The sequence below is a fragment of the Erithacus rubecula genome (genome assembly GCF_903797595.1).
Source record: "Erithacus rubecula genome assembly, chromosome: 3".
Classification (NCBI taxonomy): Eukaryota; Metazoa; Chordata; class Aves; order Passeriformes; family Muscicapidae; genus Erithacus; species Erithacus rubecula.
In genome coordinates, this window is record NC_136689.1 from 51,581,119 (window position 1) to 51,592,311 (window position 11,193).

Sequence of the window (11,193 nt, forward strand, 5' to 3'; positions counted from 1 at the left end):
ATGAGAGCTCTTACACCTGTGTGATGTCTTTCCTCTGCAGAGGTGTGGGAATAGGGCTTGGGGAGGCCATCTGTCTAAGAGAAAAAGAACCGTGTGTTTCAAAACTTGTGTTTCTGTTTTGCATCACATGTCCTGAAAAAGGCTACAGGAAACCTCCTAGTTAATAATTTATTAACAAATATGTGGGGGAGAGGGGTTCTTTTTGTCTGTAGCTCAGAGCTGTAAAAATCGAGGTTCCAAAAGACAGCTTACTATTTCATATGTTAATGGATTGGAATGGACCTTAAGGATCACCTAGAACCAACACCACCTGCCATGGGCAGGGACACTTCCCACTAGACCAGGTTGTTTAAGGCCTCAGCCAGCCTGGCCTTGAATACTGCCAGGCATGGTATATCCATAGCCACCCTGGGCAGTCTGCTTCACTGTCTCACCACATTTGCAGTAAAAAAAAATCCTTCCTAATATTTAACCTAAATTTTCCCTCTTTGAATATGTACCCATTACTCCTTGTCCTGTCATTGCAGTTTCTGATGAGGAGTCCCTCTCCAGTTTCCCTGAGGTCCCTTTCAGATACTGGAAGGTTGCCATCAGGTCTCCATGCAACCTGCTCTTCTCCAGGCTGAACAGCCCCAATATTCTCAGCCTGTGTTCATAGAGGAGGTGCTCCAGTCCTCCTATCAGCTTTCTGGCCTCCTCTGGACTTGCTCCAACACTTCCATGTTGTTTTTATGTTGGGGACACCAGAACTGTGCACAGTACTCCAGGGGGATCACATGTGAGAAGAGTAGAGGAGCAGAATCACCTCCTTTGACCCTCTGGCCAGGCTCCTTGTGATCCAGCCCAGGATTAGATTGGCTTTCTGGGCTGTGAGGACACACTGCTGGCTCATTTGGAGTTTTTAATCACCTGTCACCCCCAGGTCTTTCTTAGCAAGGCTGCTCTCAATCACTTCTCTGCCCAACCCATTGGTGTGTCTGGGATTGCTGTGATCTACATGTAGGACCTTGCACTTGAACTTCGTGAGGTTTGCATCAGGCCCTGGGCTGCATTACCCCTTCCCTCCGTGGTGCCAACTGTATCACAGAGCTTGGTGGACTACCAAGTGGTCCATCCATCAAATCCCTGTCTGTCCAATCTGGGACAAGGACATTGTGCAGAAGTGTGAAATGCTTTGCATTTGCAGCTAGGCAATGTCAGTTGCTCTGCCCGTCCACCAACACTGTAGCCCCATTACAGAAGGTCACCAAATTTGTAAGGTGTCATTTTCCCATTGTAAAACCATTTTGGCTGTTACCAGTCACCTCTTTGTTGGTCAGGTACTTAGGATGGTTTCCAGTAGAATCTGCTCTGTGGCCTTTCCTGGCACAGGTAAAACTGACTGGTCAATAGTTCCTTGGGTCTTTTGCTTTCCCCTTTTTAAAAATGGGGGTTACATTTCCCTTTTCCCCATCATCAGGGACTTCATCTGACTGCTGTAGTTTTTCAGAAATATTGAACAGTGGCTCAACAACTTTGCCAGCTACCTTAGGACCCTTGGATGAGCCTCATCGGGTCCTATTGACTTGTGCACATTCTGAAACCTGGGATGGTCTCAAACCTGATCCTCTCCTAGAGTGGGCTTCATGCTCCCAGTCGCTGCATCTGCCTCTCTTGACTTGGGTGGCATGGCTGGAGCACTTGCCATTGAATACAGAGGCACAGAAGTCATTGAGAGCCCCAGCCTTCTCTTTGTCCAGCGTAGTCAGGTCTCCCTTTTCCTTCTGGAAGGGGCCCACATTAGCCCAGTCTTTATCTTGCTTGCAATGTGTCTGTAGAAGCCCTTCCTGTCAGCCTTAATATTCCTGGCCAGACACAGGTCTAACTGGGCCTTGGCTTCTCTAAGCCTTGTCCTTAACCTCTCATACAATTTTCCTGCTGTTTTCAGGCCCTCTGTCCTAATTTCCACTTTCTGAAAGCTTCTTTTTTCACTTTGAGTTTGTACAGCAGCTCCTTGTCCATAGAGGCCTCCTGGCATTTTTGCTAGTCTTCTTGTTGTTGAGATATCTTGCTCCTGAGCTTGGAGGAAGGGATCCTTGAAATTCAGCCAGCATTCTTGAACCCCTTTCCCTTCCAGGGCTCTATCCAATGGGACTCTTATCAAATAAGTCCTTGGAGAGGCAAAAGTCTGCTCTTCTGAGGTCCAAGGTTTTGAGATTGCTGTGTTCCCTCCTCACCATCCTTAGGATCATAAACACCATCTCCTGGTAATGCAGCCAGGGCTGCTTTGAAGCACTACATTCCCCACTAGCTCCTTCCTCTTGGTGGGCACAAGGTCCAGTAATGGTACCAAAGATACTTTTTTCCTTCTTTGTCATATGCATCCTATCATTCCCTACTAAACCAGGCTTGGCAAAGTGAGTCCTAAGAGTCTGAGTAACCAAAACCCTGACTAAGGCACAATTGCTCTAGCCATTTGTTGACCTACCATATTTGTTTGCATATTCCAAGGCCCTCTCCATTGACCTGGAGGATTAATGAAAAAACTACTTGAACTCCACGGCCTTTATTATGCCTCCCAGGGCTCCTTTTTAGTCCATTTTAGTGCTTCCCAGGCTGGTGCCAGCTGTATCACTGGCTCCCACATGGAACTAATGGTAATAATCTGTGTTGGAGTAGGCTTGGGAGCTTCTCAGTAATGTCCCAGATCCACACTCCTGGAAAGCTGCGCACCTCCCTTGGGAGTGAGTCAGGCCAACAGAAAAGTGCCTCTGTATCTCATAAAGTAGAATCACCCACTCCTATCACCTGCCACCTTTTCTTGGTTGTACTAGTTGTTAATTTCTTTATTTGTGGAGAAGGTTGAGCAGCTCCAGTTATCTCCTGCTCTCTGAAATCCATCTGGATCATCAAGTTCTATTCCCAAAGGCTTTTGACTGAATTGAAGGCATATTTACTCCTCCTCTAGTCTGATGGGTGATGACTCACTCCCTAAGTTTTGTGCTCTACCTTTGCACCCTGGCCATTCAAACAGCCCCGTGTGCTCCCTGGAGCTGTTTAAGTCTCCCTTGAATGCTCCTGGCAATGCTTCCTCCTTGCCAGTGATTTTTTACTGATTAATCTTTTTTACAATATTACAGGATATAGTCAAAGGTAGGTGCATTGTAACAGTGCATTTATGCATGTTAATTCTTTATGGTCTTTCAATCCTTTGCATTTAAGTTAATATGCTCGTAGCTTTTTTACCCTGAGGAGGGCTTTGAATGAATAAAAGGGAGACAACTGCTTTATTCTGCTTCTTACTGTGACTCTAAAGAATTTCCATAATTTTCCTTGCTGTATTGCAGTCAGCAATCTTGAATATCTTCGTGGGCACCCTCTAAAGAGTTTATCCAAGCCACAGGTGAGAGGGCAGCAGCCTGCATTTTAACACGGTAGGTGACCCAGAGAAAGCAGTGAAAAGCAAGTGACCTCTGTATTCCTGGGGTCAGAAGTGGGTGGGTTCTGTTTGCAGTATTCCTTCACAGCTGCTGCTACAGAGCTGGCAGGCTTGTTTTGCCACTTTTGTGACACTTTCGTGTGACCAGCAAGGGCAACTCTGTTTAAAAGCCTCTGGAGCCATCGTGTGGTGATTTTCTTCATTACCAGTCCTTTTTGGCCAACAAGGTATTTGTTACTGAATGCATTTTCTTTCTTTTACTAATTTCTGCCAATCATATAGGCAATATTTTAGGAATATTAAACCCTTTCTATATGCTATTAGGCAACTTATTGTTATTTTTTGTTTCCCTGTTGCATCTTGCCATGAAAAACTCAGAATGTGGATGCTCTTTTTTTTTTTTTTTTTTATTTTTTTTTTTTTTTATTTTTTTTTTTTTCCCCACAGTGGTGTTTTTTGCTTATCAGTCAAACAGAAGTGTGCTGTTGACAGACTCTAAAAATTGTTTTATAAGATGAAAGAATGCTGACTTGGAAACAAAATGTGTTTTGATTGTAATATTTGGTGGCTTTTTATATTGCCTTTGAATATACTGGTGATTCTACTCATAAATCAGTGTTCTGGTTTGGTCCATTTAGGTATCTTTTACCTAATGCCACCAGTAGAGGATTAGATGTTAAACTTCCCTTATTTATGACTTTGCAGATGAGCCATTAGAAGATGGAAAATCATATCTGAAATTAGTTTGTATAAACAGAAATCCAAGGCTGCTTTTCCTTTCTTCCGACATCACACAACTGCTTTACATACACTACACCAGGCACTAGAGAATATGGAGATGTCTTACTTGCTGCTATGGATTTTGAGGGATTTTTTTTAGCAGAAGTTTTCAGCATTAAGTTCCTTGAGAAAGATGGTGTCCTAAATTTTTTGTTTTTAGGGAACCTTTTTCTTCTGACACTTCTAATTTATTTTAGAGTATTTCTGTCTGGTTCTCTAAGGAAAGCCAACATCACTGTTCTGTGCAGCACTCAGTTCTGCTCTCTTTGCTCCAACAGTAATCATGTCAAACAAAGAATGCTGCAATTGATGCCAGGCAATAGGAAGCACTTGGATATTATATGAGAAATAAATCAGTAAGTTAAGTTTTTGTGCATTCACGTTTCTGTGTGTGTTCTTTAATTGCTGTTCTGGCTGGCAAAACTTGTAGATCAACGATTTATTTGCCATTGTACCTGCAAGCCATTAAAACACTCAGAGATAGTTTTTGCATGTTTGTAGCCACAACTATTTAAAAGCTAATGGGCTAAACAGCTGTTTGTGTTTCAAACTGCCCCTGTCATCTGAGGATACCTTCAGCAGATGTAAAGCATTCTGCTGGAGTCAGCTGGAGCCTGAAAATGCTTTCACAAGCCTGCCTCTAGTTCCTTCAAGCTGAAAGTAGGCTTGGTCATAACAGATATAAAATAAGAAAACACAAGCATCAGTTGTATGAAATATGTTCAAGAGGTGACATAAAAAAATAGAAAAAGAAAACCACCCTAAAATATTTTAACCTTTTTTTTTGTTTAAGTGGACAAAGGAAGGAATTTTAAATAATGACGAAGCATGTACTTGCGATGACATTCTTTATTTCAGGTTATTATGCAAGCAAAACAGCACAGGTCAGCTGATATCTAATTAATCTGGTAAGGTAAGCATAAATTAGATGGGGTTCTGGAACTGGAGGCTATGGTTACAGTTTTCCTGCAAGATGTAGTTCTTGGAATAGCTCCTCCATCTAGCTTGCAACAGGAACCTCAAGTGTGTTCTTGGTGGTGAAATCACCTCTATAGGTAAGTGGATGTTGCTTTTTCATCAAGTTTTAAAGTTGCAATTTACTCTAGACCGGAAAAAAAAAAAAAAAAAAAAAAAAAAAAAAAAAAAAAAAAAAAAAAAAAAAAAAGAGAGTGAGTATCATATTACTACATGGCTGAGAACTGCGACTTTGGGGCTTTGCAAGTTGTTCCCTATGAAAGCCATAGAAATTAAGGTTGTTCCTACATAAAGTATTGTAGGGAATAAGCAAACAAAACCCCCTCCTCACAGCTTTATTTTTCCATTGTGTGTATTTAAATGATCCTCATCTATATCTCTTACGAAAGGTGAGTGATCTCACATATGATGAAATATGTAATATGAAATAATAGAAAAAGACCCCAAATCAAACCTCAAATTAACAAAATAAGGAAACCCCCACAAAATCCCCCAAATAATTAACATGATAATGAAGCTGAACTCCTTTATTTATTAATGATACATGATAAAGCAGCTCAGTGGTATAATAAGAAATATGAATTTACAGGCCACAGAACTTTTATGCTGTGTAGGTACCAAAATCCTCCTCAGGTCTTTCTTCTGCAGGATTCATTTGGCCCATCTTTATTGAGATGGTGTTTATCTGAGTGAAATGTCACTCAAACATGCCACAGGCCTTCATACCAATGGAACCTGACCATATAAATATGTTTTCATTTTTAGTGTGGTTGGGTTTGTGGTTTTTTTCCCTCATTAGAAATGTGCATTATAAGCCAGCATTAACTATATCCACAAGAGAAACCTCTTCCAGGTCAGGGGAGGTCTGACCTTTTTGCTTTACATAGAGTTGTAAAATGCACTCATCCCTCATAACACAATTTAGCTTAAGGAGTGGTGTCTTCCTCTCAGTTGCAGCAATTCATTTATGTTTTTGGAATAAGGAGAGGCTAGATATATGCCATTTATCCTGCCAAAAGTAGACTACATGGAAAAACAGCATTTTGATTCACCCTCTTGCCTTAGTGCAGGAAAGGTGGGAGGTTGGCGAAACAAAACTGAAATACTAACAATATGGACAATCAAAGACAAAATGGGTCTTACCAGATATTTCAGTGAATGACTCCTGGCTTGGTTCTTGGCTTGGCTCCACACTGGGCTTAAGGGTAGACTCAGCACTGGACTCTCCACTCAGGTCCCAGAAGGTCTGTTCACCTTCTTGCACTGCGTCGTTCCCAGCTTGCTCTGTGCTGTCCTCCTTGTGTGAGTCTCCGCTGTAGTCCGGGGGCAGCTCTGTGCCTGGTTGCAAGCTGGGATCACTGCTTTGCTCCATGCTTGTTGCCTCAAGCACTGGGGTAACAGGGGTACCTGCAAATAAAGTGAGAGGAATTTACAGGATGAGGAGTATGGTTTGAAAAGTTATTTCTAGGGATATCTAAAAATGTGTATAGTTCTTTTTATGGATCAGAAATCCCAACTAGGAGTCTAGGGAGGGGGAGAAAAATAAGTCTAGGAATAAGTACAATATGAATGTGAATCTTATTTAAATAGACAGAGGTGGATTTGCCAATATGTTGTGGACTCACCTTGTGCCTTTAGTTGATCAACCAGGATTAGAATCAGCAGTGCTGAAAGGATTGTCATGTTTTTCAGCATGGTCACCTAAATGCCAAGTAAAGAACAAGCCCTTGGAGTACAAATTGTAATGTGTGGTGGACAAAAAAGCCCTGGCTATTTAAAGGCAAGCTCCTACATCTATGCACTTTGACATCCACCTGAAAATAACAGGTTACAAAACCAACATCAAATTACATTCTCAAAATGAATGAAGGATCTATCAGAGGCTGTGATCAGGCAATTCCTGACCTTTGTTTCAGGGTGAGATAACCTTTGCTGCAAGCAGTAAAGGACTTTGGGGACAGAGAGGTGGGACAGCAGTGGCCCAAACTGCAGTAGCACTGGTAGTGATGTCACTGTGTGCCTCTGGCAGTGCTGGTTTCTCCAGGCAGTTGATCCTGTTGGTTTTGAATGAGGAGCTTCAAAAATCCTTTGATATGACACTTGACAGATTGAATATTCCTTATGGGTAAAAGGTGAAAGGTGAGGTGTGACTGAAAAACATGCACCTGGCTTCTGTGTTGTAAGGAAATAATACCAGTGTGAAAGAACTGCCATGTTTTGGTCAAGCATTTCATTGGGAAGACTTCCTTTGTCATGGTTGAAAACCTGTTTGTGTGTGTATTGTTCAGCCTGTGGTATCCCAGTCCCATAGTAATGCACTTCAAAAGTTTGGACAGAACCAGAAAGTCTAGGGAGGACCTGTCTCCTATGCATGGTTTCATCAGCAAAGCACAATTACTGTTCCAAGGGTCATTTCTGGTCCAGAGAAGTTGCTCTAATCACATTCATGTAGTTCAGTTCCCCATGACCTTTCCTATCCAGGGAAGTGGGTCATGACCAGACACTCAGAAGTTATGGCAACTGTAAGTTATGTTTTGGGGTAAGTTATGTTTTGGGGTCTGCCAAAGGAGTCGTGAACCTCAGGGCTGTGTGAGCAACTCTCTGTGTGTTGCAGATAGAGAATTGTGAGGCTGACTCTGTAGATTACACTTGTATGAGTGAGTGGTCTATTTGCTGCAACTACCAATTCTGGAGTAATTAGGGGAATTAGGTTAATGTCAAATCGATGTAAAGGAATTCAGAATCCAACTCTTTAAGATTTCCCCCCTCCCTGTTTCCCTGATTTCACTTGTTTAATATTGCATCAACTTAGTTTTTGAGCACAGTGTTTCTTTCAAGTTGCTTCTACCTCTAGGGTTTGCCTGAGGCATTATTCTTCTAATCAAGCTTTTTATGCTGCAACTGAAGGATTTTATTTATTTCTTGAAAAGAAAAAGAAATACTGATGTCCATGAACACCTACTGGTACATGGTTGCTGCAGCAGATTTCTCCTGTGTAACTAGTCTCAACTGAATGTTGATGTGTAACATCATCTCTTTTCAAGTGTGGAAGAATTTTTCTTCAGTATGGAAGAATTTGTTGCCGACTCACCTACAACAATGTGATGCACAGGTCAGAAATCTGCAGATAACTATCTGCAATGAGCAAGATTCCTCAGTGTAGACTAAGAACTCTTGTTTTTTGTTCTTGAAAATGTTTTTCCTACAGAGTTTTCATGAGGTATGGAGCCTGCCAATTTTGAAGAAGAGTAAATAAGTATATTGCAGAATTTGTTACTCCTAATGGGTTACTCCTGTATGAGGAAACTGAAAGAGGAATTATGTTGCTCCCTCAGTGGATCTCTAGTTTGGTTTTGAAATATTTATCTTCCCTTTTAATAAAACTCATTGAGCACAGTAGCCCATCTTGCTCTTCCCAGATTCTTCTGTTTGTTTCATTGTTATAGTTTCTAAATATATCAAGCAGCTAATTTAGGCATTTTAAGGCAGGGTTACAGGTTAGTTGTTTGCCTGGAGACAAAGTTAATTTCACTGCTATTTCACTGCTCCCAGTCGTATTGTTAAGGGGAAATCTCAAGAAGTAGTAACAAAGGGATACCTTTTGAGTGGGATTTCTTACTGTGTGAGGTTTTGAGTTTTTTTCAAAAATTAATAGAGACTGTCTCTATTCAGTATCTTCAATGGTCTGAAGGTAAATGCAGTTAACATTACTGAAGGAATCATCAGATGAGATGAGAATCCTGTGAAATAAGTAATGGTGAGGACAGAGGTGTTACAGGTTTATTGCTTTTAGCTACAATTTTTCAATGTGCCCCAGCCATCAAGACAAGTTACATGGACAGTATAAAGGAATTAAAGTCATACTTAAGCAATGAAGGCTGCCCCTAGAAATGTCTTGCTCCAACTGTTTCTGTCCCCAGATTCCCAAATGTGGCCCACAGGCCAAATATTAACATTATAGAATAGATATTCTGTATACTACAGAATATAACCAAACTAGAGAGGATAAAGAAATAAACCATAAATGCTGAAAAAAATCCTCCCTGTGAAGGGACAAATATTTTCAGATGTAAAGTCTGTTTATTTTATGAAGAAGAAGGATACAGGAGTGACTTGTGTTTTGTCATTTCATAAAGGGAGAAAAAAACCCAAAAAGCTGAGTCCTAAAGCAGTCATTAATGGCAGGGATGGAGGCATAGACAGAGACTGGATTGATGCCAAAGCAAAATTAATGATTTAGGTACTAATAATTGAATTTACAGGGAACTGAGTAGTATTGAAAAAGCCAATGGACTAAAAAAACCCTAGGTATGATTATCTAATGGTTCCTCTTAGCCTTGTCTTTTGAGTCTCAATTGGCCATATTGATATTGGACTCCTAGGAAAATGCAAATACTGTAGGCAGGTCACCACCTTCCTCTGTGAGGTGGTGGAAGACATTTTGTCTCACTGTTAAAATGCAAGAAGGTTACAGCATTTGTATCTTTCTGGTTACAAATGTGCAGTTTGTACAAACTGTTCCTACACTGTGTCTGCCTCAGTCATGTGCAGAAGGTGGAAAGTAGTACTAGTGTCCCCTTGTCTTTAGTCAGGACAATAGGAGTGAGCTCCACCTTAACTGAATGAGAGTTTTGGAGGGTATCTGATAGAAACTGAAATCTAATCTGATAGTTACAGAATCTCTGCTGATACCTGGAGTGTGACAGGTTGTGATGCTGTGACAGACCATCCCTGTGCTTATTCTTCACTTGTTCTCCATTTGGTCCAGGTGCCTTGGCTGATATGGAGACTGGCAACTGGGACTCCAGCAGGTGTGGGAAAGGAAATTCTTCATATGCTTCTGTGCCTGTGCAATGACTGGATGTGGGAACTTGTCTTGCATTGTAATGATTGAGTTCAAGAACTCCAAAGGTGTGCTGTGAAATCAAGCAGCATGCAGGGAAGTTTTGACAGCAAGTGATGGTAACTGAATGTGATATGTAACCACCCTTCCCCCACCTCCAAATTCAGAAATACAGTGCAGGGTATTTAACAAAAGTGTTTTCACATCCTATAAATATTGTGAATAAATGATACTAAAATAATTTTTAAAAACTTGTTTCCTTTCTTCCCTTGCATGATTTTTATATTTCTTGTACTTGAAAGTAAGGCAGAGGCATGAAATGAAGCTCAGTGAAGCTAGGAGCAAAGCAAGGGACATTGTTTGTCAGATGGTGGAGGGATTAGTTGTGAGAGGTTTGCACAAGCTCAGGAGAGAGCTGCATATAAAGTAAAACTGTGGGTAAATAACTTGGGACATGGAAGAAACATCTAGACCAAAAGTTCCTCAGATGAAAAGTAGGATCATAGCTAATTCGGCTTGGAAGGGATTGCAGGGGATCTCTAGTCTGATATGCCACTGAAAGCAAGGCCAGCTGGTTCATACCATTTCCCTCAGAGCTTTATTCAGTGTGGTTCTGAAGTCCTCCAAGGACAGAATCTGCATAACCTCTCTGGGAAACTTCCTCCTATGCTTGACAGTGCTCACAGTGAAAAAGTGCTTCCTTATGTTCCAGCTGATCGCTCCTTGTTTCAACTTATGCCTGTCATCTTTTACCCTCACAATCTTATCCTCTTATCCTTATGTCAAGCATGGCTTTTGGAACCCTTCATAAATAGCTGGAAAGAAAGTGAGAGAATATTAGGGGCTGACATACTATGTTTGTTTATGTGCATAAAATATAAAGACTTTCTCTAAATTCTTACATTTCTCTGGGCATCAACTCATGGCCACCTTTGCAAATAGTGCACCAGGTTAGGTGAGTCCTTGGTTAGACAGGGTTATGTTAAGCATTATCCTTTGCTGGACTAGTGTAGGGGAGGGAAGGGTGTTGATTCTAATGTGAGTCACTGAAATAGCTGCAGAATACTTAAAAACAAATGTAGGTGCTTATCTTCATTGCTGTTTGAGCAATAAGCAAATTCTTATAATTCTGTGTTTTAGGGGTTTGGGGGTTTTTTTGGTTTATTTTTGCATCTTG

The 11,193-nt window shown here is 41.1% G+C and overlaps 1 protein-coding gene across 1 annotated transcript; it reads right to left on the reverse strand.

Moving 5' to 3' along the window:
- Nucleotides 1-5,044: 5,044 nt before the first annotated feature.
- LOC306799956 (uncharacterized protein) lies at nucleotides 5,045-7,006 on the reverse strand. Its single transcript, XM_079301621.1, has 3 exons — nucleotides 6,799-7,006; nucleotides 6,317-6,580; nucleotides 5,045-5,300 (listed from the first exon to the last, which is right to left on the reverse strand). Exons 1-3 carry the CDS (start codon nucleotides 6,866-6,868, stop codon nucleotides 5,296-5,298), a joined length of 339 nt encoding a protein of 112 aa, XP_079157747.1. The 5' UTR covers nucleotides 6,869-7,006; the 3' UTR covers nucleotides 5,045-5,295.
- Between the last annotated feature and the right edge of the window lie 4,187 nt (nucleotides 7,007-11,193).

What these genes read in the sequence shown, in the direction of transcription:
- LOC306799956 (XM_079301621.1), bottom strand. Translation starts at nt 6,868, where the DNA reads ATGCTGAAAAACATGACAATCCTTTCAGCACTGCTGATTCTAATCCTG. An exon ending in TGATCAACTAAAGGCACAAG is followed by an intron (nt 6,581 to 6,798) that starts GTGAGTCCACAA and finishes CTTTATTTGCAG; the next exon opens with GTACCCCTGTTACCCCAGTG.